General features: G+C 35.9%; 1 protein-coding gene across 2 annotated transcripts in view; it reads left to right on the forward strand.

Annotated features, from left to right (window-relative positions):
• The first annotated feature begins 891 nt into the window (after positions 1-891).
• The window catches only part of LOC306885526 (enhancer of filamentation 1-like), a 30885-nt gene continuing 11270 nt past the window's right edge, over positions 892-20506 (forward strand). Inside the window, exons 1-2 of one of the 2 annotated variants that reach the window (XM_079442105.1) lie at positions 892-928; positions 16108-16500. In XM_079442105.1, coding sequence (XP_079298231.1) covers positions 16114-16500 — 387 coding nt within the window. In that variant the 5' untranslated portion in view covers positions 892-928; positions 16108-16113. Of the gene's footprint in view, positions 929-2507; positions 2727-16107; positions 16501-20506 lie in introns of those variants that run through there. The other variant, XM_079442104.1, reaches the window with a different exon arrangement.

A 20506-nucleotide genomic window follows, 5' to 3' on the forward strand; every position in this document is an offset into this window, starting at 1 on the left:
GCAATTGTATATTTCCATAATGTAATAATCTACCAGCAGGGGCTAACAAGGCTATGCTAACCAACCAAGCATCATTGGATGACCTATAGGGTGGCCATACATCCTTTTTTTTCCTGGACATGTATTCAGGCTTTCTAAATTGCCTAAAATGTCCAGGTTTTGGCTTTGTTTTCCTATACTGACATGCTTTCTAAGATCTCACCTTCTCTTGATTAATTTTGCACAATGCCTGAATGCTTCTGGTCAAACTACTTTTCAGCTTTACTTCAAACATTTTAGGCAACTAAGAAATCCTGGCCAGGACAAATCCAGGAAAAAGGGATGCATAGTCACCCTATACTTCTAGACTTGCCAAAAATTTACAGTACACTCAAAATGCAATGCAAAATTCTCTAAATGCAATGCAACCTAAACTGAAAATAACACTAGCTGCTATTTCAATATTTCATTTTTAACTTTAACTTTTGTTTGGAATGTTAATACAAAATTAGATTGTTTTCCATGCAAAACAACTTTTGTTTTATTTCCAAACTGGATGCATCTTGCCCTAATAAACATGCAACATGAGGCCATATGACATAACTGAAATGTTCACAGCCTTTCAGTACATTAACTGAAATTGAAACTAAATACAACAAAAGTGGAATAAAAGAGAAATTGGTTGTGCATTTAATTTGTAGTGAAGTGTCCAACGTTCAGCATAAACTGACAGGCCCTCACGTTCTGCATGTTTTTTAAGCCAGTAATCATAACTGCATTGCTTCAAAGCATGTGCACTGCAAGCTCAAACTCACATACAGTAAACAGGCAGTCACACCCCGGCCTACTGCTAGATCGGGCCATCCAGGGCGTTTCCTCTCACCTCTTTGCTATCATCTTTTCTTTACTGTCAAGAGCTCTCTTAAACACACTGACACTCAGCCTACTGGTGAGTACATTACCGCTTTTATTTGTGAATTACCTGTTTTGTGTATAAGGTTATGAGGTGTGTATTAAATCTTTCTGGAAGCAGAGCATCTTTTGTACATCTGATTTCAGATGCACATATACCAAAAACAGCACATTTCTTTTGAGCTAAATAGGAATCTGAACACAAAAATCTATCTTTCAGACAACTCCTAGTTGTTTTAACTAAAAAGGTTTGCTAGAAAAAAAGTCCGAATAAAAAAGTCAGCATCAAAAAAGTCAGCATAGAAGGGTTGTTTAGACATCAGAGTTGTAAAATCAGACGTATTATTATTAATATAGATATTAATATAAATAATCTGAATCGTTCTCATTTTCCACAACGTAGCCTATTAGTTAGTTAGTTAGTAAATTTAAGATTGATATGAAACATGTACAGTGAGACCTTAAATATATCTTATGTTAGATATTTTAAATATATATATATTGGTGATATATCTTCTGGGAAATGAGCAAGCAAACAAGCTACACTGTTCATGGTTTATGATCAACCTCAACGCATTTCACAACAGGAAACCACAATGTGAATGTAGTTCGTAGTTCAACTCTTAATTTTGTGTCTTTTAAATGACACGACAAATTAAAATGCAGCAAAAACAAAACGTTCTTAAGTGAGAATTTAAACAAGAAAGTAATCTAGAGCCATGTTAGTATTTATGATTGTGATTAAATTCAAGAATGACTGGAAAAAATAAACCAAAATCCTTCTTGCATCAATCCCGGCCACATCCACATTTAAATCATCATCTTGGAGCTTATGTAAGACTAGTCTCATTATAGTGCCTGTGGTCATGGTGGTACAGTCACCACTCATGTAATGCCTGCCTACAGTGATGCAGAAAAGGGATGACTTAAAGTTGACAAATAAACCAATTAAAGGTGTTTGACATCAAGGGTTAAAAGATCTTGATCAAAATCCCACATTAAGGTAACCTTAGGCAACTTGTATCCTTTACTTCAGGTCAAGCCATTTTTCACGAATGTCATGTATAATCCAAATCAAAATCAACATGGCTCCTATACGATCATGAAAAGCCTGAAAATACCAGGAAATTAAACGTTTATATAAGATTTAAAAAAAAAAAATGCACACATTTATACAAAAAAATAAATAAATAAACATAAATAATCGACCATTCATTTTAATTTAATTGATTTAAACTTTGTTTAAATCATGCAGTTCCATATAAAACGTATGGAAACCTTGATTCTAGGGGTCTGGAGTAAAATCACTTTCCAGGTGGCTCAAAATTAATCATGAACCACAGAAGTGCTTATCAAATAAATTGTTTATAAACTGAAAAACAAAAGCCAAGATGCGTGTTGGTCGAAGTGTACGCGTGTCCGGTCATCGTTCAATAAACCCCTTCCTTAGTATCTAGGACTGTGAGCTCATACTATCATCTGTGTTATTTCCGAGGAAATGTCGACGCCGCCTTTTATGGTTTATAACAAGTTTTCTCTGAATTCCGCAGCGTCTAGACCGCTGACATCACGATCCACGAGTGGAGCGTCCCGCGACCGTTGACCAATGAGCGTGCGATATGCAAATGAGCTCGCGCAGGTTCGCCGAGTAGTGCGCGCTCCTCCAGCTCGCGCTCAGATTAACTACAGACCCTCGAGCGCAGCGAAACATGGGCAAAATGCACGTCTAGCCTCGTTTAAACTTTAAAAGAAGAGTTTCTTCTGACGTTGAACACGGATTTTGTTTCTTACTGGAGTTACTGAAGAGCGGAGGACGCGCAAAGATGAAGTACAAAGTAAGTGAAGCGCTATTTCCGTAAACTACATCGGAACTCATCTGTTTACTAGAGTAAAACGTGTAGGATTTACGTGTTTATCAAATTTAGAAGGGATTTCTATGACTTTTTGAAATGAAAGCGCAACTGTTCTTCAACTGTGATAGACAGATAGACAGAGACTACTGCCATTATTGTGTGAATGTTTTATTATACAGGGTCAAATTATCTAAATCCAATGGAGGATGTGCTAAGCATCCTTCCCACTTAGAACCAATGCTATTTCACTAGTTAAATACTCCTTAACTTGACAACCGGCTGGCTCCAGCTCTAAACAGCAGTAATTTGTGTGCGTAACCAACCATTCATTTATTGCATGGCTGGTATGATCCAAAAGCAAAGTGCAAATCCCATCATTTATTACAACCATGACACAAAAGCACTCTTTGAGCTCTATTGTAGCGAGACTTGTAATAAATGATGTGATTTACACTCTGCATTTTCAACTCAAGTTACTCAGAGCCACTTGAGGATATATGGGGCCATTCATTAGCCCCAGGTTCCAGCCCCTTTTCCAATTTGAGCCTCACTGCGATTGTGTAATGTGATGTTTTAAATCAAACAGCATGCATTTTGTTCAGAGTTTACAGGGTTGCTGTTATACTGTGTTCCTGGTGGAGACAGAAAATAAAACCACTCCAGGATTTTATGTGCATGTCCATGTTTGATTTGTGCATAGATTGCCCTTTACACTGCTGGGACTGTTTTCTGAGGGTGGTTTTATAGACGTCATTCGAAAATGATGAATAGACTCATTAATGAACTCTATATCTTGTATTTATTTGATTGTTATTAACATCCAGTATTAAAGGAATCATTCACCTAGAAATTAAGTTTTTGTTACAAAAATTTGATTTGATAGTTCTTTGTGTGACATACAAGCTGGAAATATGGCTTTAGAACACTTGGAATATAGTGCATGAGTCTTATTGCACTTTAATGATACTTGTATGGTGCTTATTTAATCATTTTATAGCTTGATAGCCTCAGACCCCATTTACTTTCATTATGTAGCCTCCAAAAATTTACTTTTTAAGCAAAATGATCTTTTAAACACAGTGACTTTAGCTGTCATGCTTTCAAAAGTTGTCCCAGCTGATTTTAGGGCACTCAAAAGTATGCCTAAACTTTGGCCAAATCTGTACTTCCAATCCAAGTACACACAGCGTGGGGGCAGCTTTTCATTCAGGAGAAACTTGGCTCTTGCGTGCGATTCCTTCCTCATTTGCATAGTCTTTGAGGCTTTCAGCCCTTTGGGAAGATTTGCTTCCTACTTTGGTAGGAGGATCGAGCAGCTCTTCCTGAATGGAATGCTTTTGTCTGCTTCACACTATCTGGGGAATGTGGAATACTTGGCAAGACATGGACTGTTATCGCATATCAGACTATTTGGATTCCTCTACAGTATGGCAATGAGCCTCTATTGTGATCTCTCTCAAATATGCTAAACAAAGCTGCATTTATTTGATTTATTTGCAAAAATAACGTAGTAATGTGAAATCTAAATAATTTAAAATAAACATTTTCCATTTTAATACATTTAAAAATGTCAGAAGGTATTACTTCAGTTTTCAGTGTCACATGATCCTTCAGAAATCCTTCAATCATATGCTGATTTGGAGCTCAGGAAACATTTCTTATTGTCAGTGTCGAAAACAGTTAGGCTGTTTAATTTTGTGGAAAATGTGATACATTTTTTGCAGATATTTTATTGAAAATAAAAAAAACAATTTATTTATAATTTATAAATAAAAAAAAAACATTATAAATGCCTAATATTTATTTTCAAATAAGTTATTCTCATTGACATATCTATATAATATACAATATTTTTATTAATTATTATAATATATTTTACAATAATCTTTATATTTTATATAAATGAAAAAATAATTACATAAATACATTAATTAATAAATAATAAATATTTATTAAAAATGCATGCTAATATAAAGTCATTCTAGAAAAACATTATGCATTTATTCCCTTTGATTTTGGAGTGAAATATGACCTATATTTTTCTTGGCAGTTTTTGTGAGGTTCACCGCGTAACTTCAGAAGAAGTTACATCAAAACAGATCCAATTTCCTTTTATCTCCTGTTAAAAGGAAATCCTTTGTTTTGTTGGCATTTCTGAAACTTTTAAAGCATCTTTGCCTCAGAGACTGGTTTACTTTGTGGAGGACTTTTACCGCAGGGTATTAGAGGATCGGGGCTGCAGGGGCGAACTGGTCACGCTGTTGTTGTTTCTGACGCAGAACAACTGATGTTCATCACCCTGAGTGACACACAGGCTGTTCTCGGTTCATGGTCTGATAACTAATCTGCCAAACACAACAGAGTGGACAGACAGCTGACGGAATAACTAAAGCCGTACTTCCTCAGTTTAACCTGTTTACTTCCACAAGTGCTCTTGAAAACCAAAGGTTTCTCAACTGGTTCTTTTGGGGTATCAAGGAAGCCCCTCACACAGTCCATGAGGTGAGGGGCTTCCTTGATACCCCAAAAGAACCAGTTGAGAAACCTTTTGGGGTATCAAGGAAGCCCCTCACACAGTCCATGAGGTGAAGTACTGTTGTTAGTTAAACAACTAAGTTAAGTTCTCACCAGAGCCAGTTTTCCACCTTTGGAGCAATGAAGATACTAAACAGACCTCATCTTTCAGTCACGTGGTCCACACCTTGACGTCACGCATCACAAAGGTCAGTCAGAACCCAGGCCTGTCAACATCAGTTATGTTTTCCAGCAGGTGTGCAGGTGTGAGAAGATACATAAGACACAAATAACCCTCAAACAAGCAGACATGTATGACCTCTTATTAGATTTCAGAACTCATGTAGCCTGTTTGTAACAGACACAGGGATCTGGGAACAGTTTGAGACTGTTACGCCATAGATTTTCCTTCAGGAGCACAGTGAAATGAGAGCTGACCCCTCCTTCACCCAGCCACACTCAAACGTCTGTACCCTGCGTTCCTGCTTTCTTTTCACTCTTATGTAACTGTGGCACAAATAGCCTGACAGGCACAAAGAACTGATTAGGTGAAGTAAACGTTCTGGGATTTTGTTTTTTTTCCTCTTTTCTCTCTAGGCTGTAATCCAAGTCGAGGGTTTTGTTTGGAAATGTACATTGTTCTCAATGTGTCTGGGGGGAAAAAGTAGGGGGTTGCCCCACTGAAATGAAAAGAAATGGGAAATACAAGGTAGGGGAAGTGTAAACGGTGATTTTGTGGTTTATTCTTGTGTGTTAGGGAGATAAATGATTCCAATAGGACAGCAAAATCAAAGAAGACCTCTCCATTCCTTGATTAAATTATTCTGTTTATATTAAAATATATACCTCGCAATTCTGAGTTTATATCGCAAAATTCTGACATTTTTTCCTCACAATTGTGAGTTAACATCTCATAATTCAAGTTTTTTTCTCAAAATTGCAAGAAAACAATCAGAATTGTGAGATATAAACTTACGATTGTGATTGAACTTGCAAATTATGTATTTTCTATTCCAATGGTGGAAATAAGCTTTCATATGTATCACATCTAGTGTTACAGAAACATTTGCCAAAATCGTCAATCAAAAGTGAGTTCTTGATATGAACTCGATATGAAACATTTCTCATCAGATTTGTCCTAATTATACAGAAAACATAATTATATAGATAACCTAATTATCTAAACCATGCAATCCGTATTAATTTTATAGCTCTTACTATCAGCAAAAATCTTGTTTTCATTATTTCTATAACAATGAGAAAAGCTTGATAATGTAGCTGAGAACTCAAACTCAATGAAGAGCAATAACGTTTATCTTTAGGTGTGTGGGAAGTTATTGAATGTAAAGGAACTCACTGAAAGGTCTTTCGATTTAAAATCACTTCTCGTTTCCATCTATTGGAGAACATTGGAGTATGAAGACTTTTGTGTGAGTGAATGTGTGTGTGTCTATATATTCATGTGTTTGGTGTGTGTGTGTGTGTGTGTGTGTGTAGGCCACATCAGGGTGGTATTGTGCATAAAGAACACTTCTCAGCAGGCATTCCACATTCCCCAGGGTAAGAACAAGGGCTATTCAGAGAGCAGGTCTCAACCAGCGCTCCACAGCACAGCTCTGCCCTGTTTGAAAGACACGGACAAAGAAAAGAGACGATTCTGAAGAAGCCGAGAGCCCTCCTGCATATACGGACATGGGGGGTTGCAAAGATGCATCAAATAAGAAACTGTGAACCTTTCAGAACCGTAACCCTCATAGATGTTAAAGAGCACACATCCCCCAATATTCAGATTAGTGCTCAACCCATATGTGAGATTCAAAAGTTTATTCTTCAAGCCTGGATTTTGTAGTAATATTCATGCATCAATGCATGAACACACAAATCTTCAGAATTCAGATCATCATTCTTTCAAAATTGCCGACAAACTAAGAAAGCCAAGAGTTTGTTTGCCTCCAATGAACGGTAAACTAGATTAGATCGATCCACTTGAAATACAGGAGGATAGTTTGCCTTTTGTGGTGATTTAGTGATTATCTACAGTCAAAAGGTGGGATGGCAAACTGTCAGATAAGAAGAACTTTGACAGCTGCAAACGAGGGAAGCAAATAAGGTTGACGTGATAGTGTGGGACTGTTTCCCTTGAACTTTGTGACTTATCTTTACTTGTAGTCATCACTATTTAAAGACTGACCTTTTTCTTCTAACTTCTGCTGTTGGCATAATTGGAAAATTTTGAATAGATTTGTCATTCATTGATCATTTTAAGACTTTAATTTAGTCATTTTTTTATTTGCCAAAATATATTTATGTATTTTGATTTTTTTATTATTTTTTTATTTGTATTTAAAAATGGCAGGAAAATAAGAAAAATATATATATTTATATTTGTGGCCTTTTCATATATTTTCATAAGATCTTTTGTCATCTTTTGTCCTATATATATATATATATACACACACACACACATCATAAACTACATTTCTCTTTTAAAACATTTTTAAAATGTCAATGTTTTTAGCTTTGTGGGCTCACTGAATAAATAACAGGTGCTGTTTTTCTAGTGTTAGTCTGGTGACACACAGCGGTTTCTGAGGACATATGTTTTTCTGCTTCATTTAGACATGTCAGAGCGAAACAGGCTCGCCCTATTGACCCAAAATCCTTTGAAAGTAATTTACAGCAAGCTCATGCACTGCTTATCTGTGCTGGACCACTATAGACTTTCACGAGAAGTGTGAAATTGAGATGACATTTCCCGCTCTTGAAGGGCCGCCCCTGCTGTGACATCATAAATCTATCACACATCCAAGTCGCTAGCTGGTTTGGGGGGATTATGTCTTAAAGTATCTCCCACAGGATGAATGAACCCGATTACCTCTCTGTTCATTTACACTGCCAGTATTTGGAAGCCTGATGCTGTAAAATATACTCTGTTCTTGCACATTAAGCAAACACTGCTTACAAATGCAGCATTATGCAATTTTTACTGCCAGCATCTACCTAACATTAAGTAACATTTCAACCAGTGAAATTTTTGTGTCATTGAGATACTGGAACAGTTTTTATTAACAGTTTGTTAAATTAGTTTTTATTTTTACATTTTCACTTTAATTTTTTATTTCAAGTTATATATATATTATATATATATATATATATATATATATATATATATATATATATATATATATTACATTTTCACATTATTTATTTATTTAGTTTTTTTTTTTTTTTGAGATGCCAAGCTGAAGACAAGCTTCAAGCTGAAGGTACAAAACTTTCTAGTTACAACAAGGCTTGTAATGATAGAATAAAAAATTATATGCATAAATGTCAATACGCCCCACCTACAAAAATCTGGGTCTTGTTTTCAGTAATGATGCTGAAAGGTTGCCAGTGTTTGGCCACCACAAGTCTTATTTTGTCCATGCCCACAGCATTTGAACACCAAAACTAACTGTAGATGTGTGCAAATGCTCAGAAAGGCTAGTGTGGTTTAAAGGTGTTAAAGGAAAAGTCTGCGCTGTATGATTAGAGTCTTTGAGGTTGCCATGTTGGCTGGGCTGTGTTTGTTAGGTGGTTGGTGGGCGGGGGTTTTTTTGGCTGGTGTTGTCAGCTTTAGTGTGGGCGATCACTGGTTCACAGATCTGAGGAAAAGAGAAGGATAACTAATACTAACATCACACCACCCCTGACATGAGACAACACTTTTGATGTGTCTCCTTCCAGCCTTATATCGAATGGTCAAATGCAAAGTGAAACATGGCATGACCACTGTAACGTAGTCAAAATATGTGTCACTATGAAATCAGCCCCCCTGGTGGGAGTTTCAAGAGTGTCAGCGTTCAAACCACCAGATTTAAAGCTTTTGCAGCTACGAATCAATTTGTTGCATTTGTTTTATACTCTTCAGATCATTGCATTGTCATGAGCTGCTGTTTGCAAAGTTTAATACAGTCTAACTGAAGTTTCAATATTTTTAAATCTTTTGTTTATTGTCAGTTGAATCTCACAAAACCAGTCAAGAACATGTCTAGGTCGTATTCACCCCAAAATCAAAAGAAATAAATTAGAAATTATGTTTCGCTTAATGAAAATTAAGTCTGTTAACAGTTTATATTAAGATGTTTTGTATTATTTTCATGACAATTAAGCACATTTTCCCTAAATTCTCACTAACATAATCAAATATTATGAAAATAATGGTGATTAATGAAATCACCATTAATAATAATGATAAAAATATCTGCATCATGCTAATGAAAATTTGTAGATGAAATGTTCTTAATTATATTATTATGTAATTTTACAAAAAAATATTTTGGGGTATAAATTTGGATATTTAATTTAATTTTATTTTATTTTTCAGGATGAAATGTGACCTATTTTGTTGAAATTCACTATGTGAGTATTTGCAGAGACTGAATTCAATGTTTTGCTCCAGTGATATCGGCTACATGCTGTATGACAAATGAAAAATGGCTTTAATTCACAATGTTACGTAAAACTTTCTGAAAAGATCCCCAATCTCTTTGATGCACGTTCTAGCTTCTAGCTGTTCATGTGTAACTTACTGTACATTAGAGAGCATTGATTGAGCACTCCATTATGTTTTGGCTTGGGGCATGAAATTATTGATCAGGTTTTGCTGCTATTATTGTCATCGTCTGTTTGCTAAAGGCGGTTTAATTGCAAGTAAACTCACATGCAACAATCTGTTCTGCCAAAGCATGACGTATTGCATTAAGGTGTCAAGACAGATGAATTAGTTCAAGAATTATCTAAAGTATACACAACCATTCCTAGCCAGTCCCTCGAACAGAGTTCGAAAAACAGTTCATTCGACAGAGCCAAACTCTCGTTCCTTCAGCGCAACGGCCAAGTTGAGTCATCAAGTCTGTATTAGAGTCATTATGGTAATTATCTTCTATATGTACTCGAGTGAAATGAGGGTAAAAGGTCCTGGTTCACCAGTCCTACCCACACCACCCTCCCTCCAGGGGAACGTTAAAGTGAGCTGGCCTTAATTCTCACACCACTCCAATTCACTGGAGGAACACACCACTTTTTGCAAGGTAGGGGGTTTGCTTATTGGTTATTGCTTATTGACCATTTAATGATCTTTGTTTGCACAGTGCTTTTTTTGCACCCTGAGGGTTTATATTACTGCAGTGTTTTGGTGACTTTGGCAGCGTTGTTGGGGGAATTTTTCACTAGTGTGTTTTGACACGCTCATTTACTTACTTACATAATCAGCCTTGATGATTTTACTGGGACAAAGCCAAAAACCACCCAATGAGAGTGTACTAAAGAAGTAAGGAGTCTCTACCGTATGTTAGTAATTTGTTGCACAATGGTTTCAAGTTCTGTGCTGGTTAGCACGTATTCCTCAACATACAAGGCAAGGCAAGGCAAGTTTATTTATATAGCACATTTCATACACAATGGTAATACAAAGTGCTTTACATGAAAGAAAGTAAAATAGTCAAATAATAATAATATTAATAATAATCACAGCAAGTTGAAAAAAAAGAGAAAACAAATTGTAATAATAATAATAAAAACAAGAAACTTAAAAACAAATATTCTCAAGCTTTGTTCAAACTCTTCCGCACTAAGTGAGTGGGAAAAAAAAAACCTTCCAAAACACCTAACTATTCCACTACTTCACCCCCTACTTACTCTGACCATCATATCTGACCTATTCGCTAAAACTCGGGGCATGCCCCTGTCTGTAATGGTAGGAATTTAGAGTTGGTAGAGCGATTCACGACTAGAACCTCACTTCTAGCATCTCACATTCTCTCTGTATTTATACCTTTAAATGCACTAATTGTCTCTAGCGCTCTTAGTGCCTTAGAGAATGCATTTTGTCCCTCCCGGACTGTGCACATCTCTCAATCTAGATGTGAACTCGTACACCTTTACACTTACAGGTGTACCTAAATTATGACACTAGTTTTCTTCTGCTGGTGTCCCTCACTCATATCCGAGTGAGTCCATCGCTCTCCCTCTCCCGCACTCCCTCCGCTTACAGACAGTCCCTCACCAGAAACCAAACAAATACAACTCAGAGGTCCTACTTTAAACTGATTAACCAACACACTTGTCTTTCTTTGCCCACATTCTCTTTACCATCACAGCACTTACTTACTTTAGCCTTCAGTTTAAACTTTTAAAATGATATCAAATTTAAAATTAATTTAAAACAGTTAAGAATAGAAAATGATTATCACAGCAATAAAAACAAGGAAAATTATATAAAATGAAAGTACAGTGCAATCAGTTCGGATACAGGGTTTACTATACAAACACAAACTGTCTAGCCACAAAATAAATATGTATAAATACATTTTTTATTTAGGACTGGATGAGTCATGAATTTCCAAAAAGTCTCTAAACATAGAGATGATGTAAAGGTGTTGCTCCAGGTGTGGATACCAGATGCTAAAACTTGGCCAAATTAAATTCGACTTGCATCCAATTTAAAATGTAAGCATTCAGTGTTTTAAGATGTAAATGTAAATAATGATTAAATTTAAGAATGTATATGTGTATGTCTCACTTGCTCATCATTATAACATATAACATTATTTGAAATTAAGCATTATATCGGCCATCTTGCTCATTGAATATGTATCATTGGTAGATTTTAATTTAATTTCAGTTTGATCATTTAAACTGAACAAGTCTGAATTTCTTTATCCTGAATCAATGTTGTATTAGTATCACTGTAATACTAATATAGTTGTTATTAATAATTTGAATCTTTTATTTTTCAGTTTTCATTTTAAATTTTAGTCAGTTGTATTTTTGTTGTTAATTTTTATTATGATTTTTTAGTTTAGTTTAGTTTGGTTAACCATTTTTATGGTTTTAGTTTAAGTTAACTATAATAACCCTTTCTTGAATTTGTGGTCCACATTGTAAATTCGAAGTGTTGCACCAATTGGCACCACCTAGACAACTACAACGAGAACCATTTTCTGGGCAAACCTGGACACATCTGGTTCTTTCCGTGTAAAACACCACTGTTTTATAAGATGGCCAATAAGTGTTGGGGCTTCCCAGACCATCAGGAAAGGTAATTTCTAACACTTTTGTGTAGAGAGACAAGAATACACCACTGATTAGACCACTTTATGATGCTCTGCATCCAAAGAGGCTAACATTGGCATTAGCATGATATCCAGATACACACTTGTGGTTTATATTCATGCACTGAACAAATGTTTGAAAAACTTATTATCCTTAAAAAGGAAGGTTTTACCATCAGTTCAAGCCCAAAAGGGGAACAGAGTCGCGTGACAGACACAGCGATGATGCTCGCATGTGTTTGCAGTACACAAGCCGTGGTTGTGTGACCGTGTCTCCCTCTCTCACACACGACGGCCAAAACTCCGCATTTGAACAGTCAATAGCAAATACTTAAACTAATAACAAAACATACATTCGCTGATTCAGAAGCGCCAGATTGTCATAGCAAAGTCAGAATTACCTCCTCTTCTAGGTTCTCGAAACTGTCGTCCATAAAATGTGTTGTGGGTTGTGCTGTTCTGTTGTAAGTAATCTTAATGATTCCTAAATGCATCTACTTTCAGAAGGTCAAATAAAGTGTTTTTGCTTTCGCATAGAAACACACAGTGTCTCCCTGACATGACTGCATCAACACTACTGCAGTTACTGAAACCGCGCCTTCTTTCTTTGCATGAACATTTGGGCGGCATTACGCAAATATTTCCACATCGTGATGTAGACATGTGGGGGCGTGTTTGAATGAGCCATTTTAGGGGGGCGTGGCAGAATCTTACCTTTGATAAAGAATATCTCTTTGGTTTTGAGACTTTAGTCTTTGCAACTTCAGGGATCTTATCTATGCACAAAGAGCTTGTAACACTCCAAAGAGAAAGTACAACTTGAAATCGAATCATATGACCCCTTTAAGTCTATTGCCATCCAGTGAGATCACAGATTGAGTTATCACAATAAAGGACTGGAATTTATTTTGGATCTACTGTAGATAACATGTTTTCTCCCACAGTCATCTCTAAAGTCTAAGGTAGTTGATGGCTAGTTTAGGGTGCGTTTACAGATCAGGGTTCATTGGAAGACGCACGTCAAATGTTTATGAAATGTAGTACTTCTTCTAAAAGTGTTGCACTGTAGTTGTAGTGAAGCAAATTTCTTCTTTTTGCACGGAAACGTTGCACAAGAGGAAACATGTATTGCCGTGATAGTGAATGCTTTGAATGGAATATTTCCAGATCAGTTCTGCTTGACTTCACTTTGTGTGTGTGTGTGTGTGTGTGTGTGTGTGTGGAGGTGAGAGTTCCAAAAATGGCTCGAATGATTCATTTGCTTTATCTACACACTATCACAACATTTTTGACACTTTTTTTCTTCTTAGTATTAATCTTCTGAGTAAAAACTACTTAGTGATGTTTGCTAAGGCTGTTGATAATAACACGGCTCATAATAAGCATTAGGGCTTTTTGAAAGTGTTATTTAAAAAATTAATGACGTTCAATGAAGCACCAGTTTTAACTTTGGACACTCTACAACTAAACTTGGAAATAAAATGATTTGGTTTAGTGATTCGACTTAAGATTTTCTCATGCCTTGTTTGATTCTCTGCCTTGTTTCCTATTCAATGAATTCTTTTTGTATTATTTTTGAGCAAATAAGCCCTAAACGGGCTGAATGCTCAGAGTTGAACACAAAACGCTCCTATTAGACAATGGTGACCCTAAAGGTCATGTTCTTAAGCTCACTGTATTAGCGTGTCGTGGTTTTCTCGGCGGGGGTTGTTGTCATGCCCTAATGCGGGTGACCGAGGCCATGAATGTGAGACAATAGCCATGCGACCAGACACCCAATCACAGATAATGATGCTGCTCAAACAGGAAGGTTCACGTGGGAACCGGTTTACTTGGCATTGTGGGAAAGCAGACGAAGGCATACAAAGTCAGCTAAGACAGAACTCAAAGAAAAGCTGATAGACACACTGTTCAAAGTGAAGATAATGTTTGTAGGACCGTTTGTGTTTGGCCCATGGGAGCATTAGTGATAGACTGATATGTTGGCCAAGATAAAGTCACATCGGTCAACCACTAAATTACATCCCAAATTACCATAGAACTGAGTTTTTACATTTCCAAATAAAGGCATCTTGTTAGAATTTGAATCTGAGTGGAACTGAACCTTAAAAATCTAGCTGTAATCAATATCTGTCCTAAATATTTACAGTGGTGTTGTATGATTGCCATTTTCATGGGACTTCAAAATGATATTAACCATGTAAAGCCTGACATATGAAATAATAGTCAGAATGTTTTTTATTAACTGTTTATTGAACCTTTAGAAAAAATATTTTAAAAAGTTGTAGAAATGAGTGCATCAAATACAGTATGCTTCACAGGGTTAAGCTATTTCAATTCTGAAAAAAATATGTAATTACTAATTTACATTTACTATTTTTACATTTTTAATTTAATTTACTAACCTCTAAATTACATGCATTTTCTGAAATTTTTATAATTAATTAATTTTCCAAATAAATTTTTTCATATATATTTAGAAACAGAAGTGTCATATTTAAAAAAAAAATAATAAAAATAAATAAATAAATATATGCACATACAGGTGCATCAAAAAAAATTGAATATCGTGAAAAAGTTCTTTTTTTTGTAACTTATTTAAAAAAGTGAAACTTTCACATATTCTAGATTCATTACATGTAAACTAAAACATTTTACTTTACATGTACTGGGTTTTTGACTTTCATGAGCTGACTTTCATCATCAAAATGAAAACAAAACAAAAAAACTTTTGAAATGTTTTACTTTACATGTAATGAATCTAGAACATTTACATTTATACATTTAGCAGACGCTTTTATCCAAAGCGACTTACATTGCATTCAAGTTACAGTTTTTACATTTTATCAGCTCTTGCTTTCCCTGGGAATTGAATCCCATGATCTTGGCGTTACTAGCGCCATGCTCTACTATTTGAGCTACAGGAAAGCCTATAGAATATATGAAAGTTTCAATTTTGAAATAAAGTAAAAAAAAAAAAAAGACAAAATAAACTTTCACGATATTCTATTTTTTTTAGATGCACCTGTATATGTATAATTTATTTATTTATATTTTAAATTCTTTTCTTTCCTGATGTGTAGGTAGCTAGGTAGCTTTTAGGTAAAATACAATTCAAACCCACTAGACCTGTGGAATATTGTTTTCTAAAAACTCCAATCTTACAAGAGAGAATGTGATATGAAATATCCTGTGGACTGGCACAATATTGAACTAAATTCTGTCAGCAGAGTTCTTTTTCCCCCCTTCAAAGTGGTTTAAATGATTGACAGAAAAATGGTTTTCCAGCATGGCCCCTTTAGAGAAATATGTTTTGGCTATGGAGTCAGCAAGCGGATTTTATGATTATTTTCCTAGTCCGATGTGGGTCGTCTCAGCCAGACGTTCAGTTTGAGTTTGAGTTATTATTGAGATGCAGTGGATGAAACGGCTTCTTTTGAAGGAAACTCCCAGCAGGCCGCCGAACTACATGGATAGTGTTACACGGATGTTTTTTAGACATCTAATTGTGATATTACAGGGAACCGCTTTATATTGCAGCCCACAAGAACCTGCTGAACAAGTCCAAAAATCACTGTATTTAATCATATAATATGCCTAGATCATGCCTCAATGATTTGATAATACTTAACATGAATATGATACTTGAGCTGGTTAGCGGTTAGGGTGAGCATTTTCTTATGTAAAATCTGGAATGTTAAGTGCCTTAATGAGTGAAACAGCATCATAAATTATTGTACCTTCATTCTTTGCAGAATCTAATGGCTAAAGCGCTCTACGACAATGTCCCGGAATCTCCAGAAGAGTTGGCCTTCCGGAAAGGTGACATCCTGACCGTCATCGAGCAGAACACTGGTGGTCTGGAGGGATGGTGGCTCTGTTCGCTCCACGGCCGTCAGGGCATCGCACCCGGCAACCGCCTCAAACTGCTTATTGGACCACTGTTTGAAGGACAGATGCCTGCATCCCCCTCCCCCCAACAGGGTCACGCTCTCCAGCAGAGGCCACTCACACCTCAGGGTGTGTACCAGGTGCCGCCGTCCCACCAGAACCCACAGGGACAGGGCATCTACCAGATCCCTCCTTCTAAAGACGTGTACCAGGTTCCACAGAGAAGCGCTCTGAAAGCTGATGGGACTCCTAGCAAGGTAAACTGAACTACAGCAAAGATGTTCACCTCACGCTTTATGATAACACTTGTGGCATGTGTTGTCAAGTTCATCTAGTGTAGTGTTTGATTGTGCAACATGCTTTTGCTCTTGTATTTTTTACACTTACAAAGAAGTACTGTGGTAAAGTATTGGAAATACTTTTTATATGAATTGCTAGTCAAAAGTTAGGACACAACTAATTATTCTACTCATTTTCCACATTTTAGAAAACTTGAAATCATCAAAATGATCAAATAATACAAATGTAAGTATAGGGATTCCAGCTTTACACTCTTTGGACATTAAATCAACTTACAGAAGTGCATCTTGGGATGCTTTTTAAAGATTAAATTCAAATATTACTTTACTTTTAGATTATTATTTAAGAAATGCATAAAAGGCACAATGTGCACAGTATTTGTCTGCAAAATATTTAGACATAAACTCAAAATATTTTTTGAGATCATAAGAAACAAACACACATTTAGCTGGTAATGTAGAGACCATGGTAATTCATGATTATCATGTAATAATATCATGGTATTCATAAATGTGGCACTTGAAAAGGATATTAAGCTATTGCCATTATGAAAAGCCTTCCAAAGGTAATTTCTCACTTACTAGTTTGAGTTGTGTTTGACAGGTAACAGGTGAATATTGTATAATAATAAATAATAAAACGAATAATAAATGCATGTAAAATATATAATTATGCATTATATAATTTTATGTATTATATAAGAAATAATAATACTAGCTATTTACAGTGGCTGGTTAACCCATAAGCCAGTTTTATAGTCCAGCTTAAAAGCGTCTCCATGTCCAGCCAAGAACCATTCTGGATTGAAGTTCTGTGCACACCCTGCCCTGCCCTGCCCTCCACCGCAGCGATGAGGCTTTATGTTTAAGGGCTTTATAATGTCCTGTCGATGCATCGGGCTGCACCGGTGCACTCTGAATAGGAAAACCACAGCATGGATGGAAAAATAAATAGAGGAGATCAGGCAACTGAACATGCTGAGAAAGCATACAAAATGAAGTGTATGTCAGCAGGAGGAAAGGGATTTCTGTGTCATTCTCAAAAACTCTCAGCTTATTTTCATGCAACAATTAAAGTTGTATTTCTTTGAAGCACATCTATGGTAATTCTCAACCCTCTTTTATAGACGCACCATAAGGCTGCATGATGGTCCAAAAACAATTCATATTTGAGAAATGCTGTGTTATGATAAACATTTAAGTTTTCATATTGTCATTGAAATTATATTATATGATATTATGGCTTTAGTTTTATTTACTACTAATATTTGTGTGTGTGTGTGTGTATGTATGTATGTATGTATGTATGTGTGTATATATATATATATATATATATATATATATACACACACACATTAGTTTTAATTATTTCATACTGTATAACATTGTTTAGAATATATATTTTTAAAATATTAAATACAATTTTGAAGAATGTATGATAAACATGTAACATTTCATATTGTGGATGATAATTGAAGATGAATATTATTCAGATTCAGCAGTTTTGCCACTGCAGACACTGTAGACATATCTTGTGTTCATAAACACTAGATGAAAACATCACTCAGCCGAGCTCATAACACTGAGGTCATGTCTGAGATTGTCGCTTTAAAGTAGAGGATCTGCTTCTGACATTAAGTGTTTAGAGAGTTACTAGTCTCTGAGATCAGGAGTGTTGATGTTAAGGTTTGGTCCGTCCACCTCAAATGATCTTGATATGGACGATCATGGATATAGGGCTGTCTTGTCTTCAGCAAGGTTTGTCTGTCTGTTTTGTTTGGTGGTGTTCAGAGTGATGACACACCATGTTTGTTGTTTTCCTGGGGTTGGCATAACAGTTGGCCGGCTCAGTAAGAGTGAGGTAAGAGGGTGTTCCCAGATCCGCAAGTGCAATGTTCAGTTGACGTACTTCTGACATAAAGTGTGGCATACAAAAGTGTTTGCATAGTGGAAAGTACAACAAAAAATAGCCGTTTCCTTCTTGCTCCCGTTTACTGTGCTGAAAAATAAAAGTGATCCCCTTTTTAGATCTGTCGCTGAAAATGGTGACGCGATTTTGATCACATTAGTGTGCAGTTTAGATTTTCCATGGTGATTGTTCTTCATTGCTGCATCTGTGTGCATGCTTGCTTGCAGTGTGGCGATGCACATCCTGACCTTCACAACTTGGCCAAATCAAATGTTTTAGGAAGTGCAAAAACTTCAAGTTCAAGAACAAACAAAGCTTGTCATGTGACAACCAACCAATTACGTTTAATTTACATTATGTCTACAAGTTTAAGACTAGTAAAAACACTTAATCTTTGAACACCAACTTCTTCACATTTATTATTGTGATTGACTATGTTAAAAATAGCAACAGTTTCAGTTAGGTTAACTCACACAGTATTTCTGTTAAAAATGCCATTTTATTAAGGTCAATAAATATTTAATGAACACATGTACAGATCAAATTACCCTTGTGCTGAAAACCCTATACCCGATCAAAAATGACCTTTTTAAAAGTTGTGTGTAAATCTCTCATTATGATATATTATCACCAAATTTTGTATTTAATTTTTTTGTCAACTTTTTTTATTTTAAGTTGCGCAGGTTTTGTATTTATTTTTAGGGCTGATTGATTGTAGGCCTCATTGATTTGAGCTTATGCACTTCAGTTTATGAGAAAAAAAACAAAACAAAAACATTATTTGTGGATAATTTTGGCAATATTCACTCAAAAACTGAGGTGCATAAGTTCAGATCAATGAGGCCTATCGCCAGTCAGTTCCAAAAGAAATACAAAACCTGTGATAACTGAAAGAAAACAAGATTGAATCCATTATTTGGTAATGATATAACAAGGAATAAAAAAGAAAAAAAAGAAATATTAACTGTTTATCATACTGCAGTTCTTTCCAATTAAATATTTAATATTTAAATAAAAATATTTTAAACAATTTTATATAGTATGAAATTAAAAACAATAACAAATATAAATATATGTAATTTTTATTAAATATATATTTACAAAAATCATTCAAAAGTATGAGAAAAGTCAGTAGGTTTTAGTCCAGTGGAACATAATTAACTAGCATTGTCTGAAATAATTAAATGTTTTGCAACAGATTTTCAATGTTTTTACAGAGGGTTTTTTTATGTCATCAACAAAAAGTTGCACATGGATCCATTTAGGCTATTTTAGACTTGCCAAACAACTAATATCTAAGGACTTGAACTGCTCCGAGTTGTCATCTTGCAATTATGGCCGTTCTGAAACAACATGAACACAGTGTTTCTTACTATAGGCCTAATTCTAGAACATAAAGTTCTCGAATGTTTAATTTGAATCCAGAAAGTGTCTATTTGTGCTGTAGTGCAGTTATGCTCGTGGATGATGTGTTTGTTGCTGGCACAGAGCAGGATTTGGGCACATAATGACACACTGTAAGGTTTGGTTGCTGGAGTCTGGCTCTGTCGAGGAGGGCGGCTCTGTCCCTGCCTGACCTGAAGCGTACAGTGATCTAAAGCTGCTCACAGCTGCACTATTCATGCCAGCCAGAGCCTGGCTCGAGCGAGGGCCGTCCCTGAGATTTACACAACCACACAATGTCCTTCACAGAGCCGGGGCGTATGGGGAGAGATGAGATCTCTCGTCCCATTGGTGCCCGAGTCTGGTTGACACCACAAATTGACGCTATTTGTGAAGTAAAGCAGTTTTTGTGACTTCATACACGCCTTTCCAGAAAATTCTGAGCTTTGACGTTTCCAGACTTGAGAGCAATGTTTGTTTTTAGGCATTTTTAGGATTAACGTTTCTTCATGAGTCACATCATAAATCATAATTTTCTGCCCACTCTATGGGCCGAGGCTGACTGTTATCGCCACTAACCAGGCTTTGTTCTCCTCCTTCCGTCTTGTTTGAGACTGCTAAGCCAGACGTTTTTGTTTGTACACCTCAGTCTCCAGGAGATATCGTAAAGAT

This window comes from Barbus barbus (assembly GCF_936440315.1).
Source record: "Barbus barbus genome assembly, chromosome: 19".
NCBI classification, from domain to species: domain Eukaryota; kingdom Metazoa; phylum Chordata; class Actinopteri; order Cypriniformes; family Cyprinidae; genus Barbus; species Barbus barbus.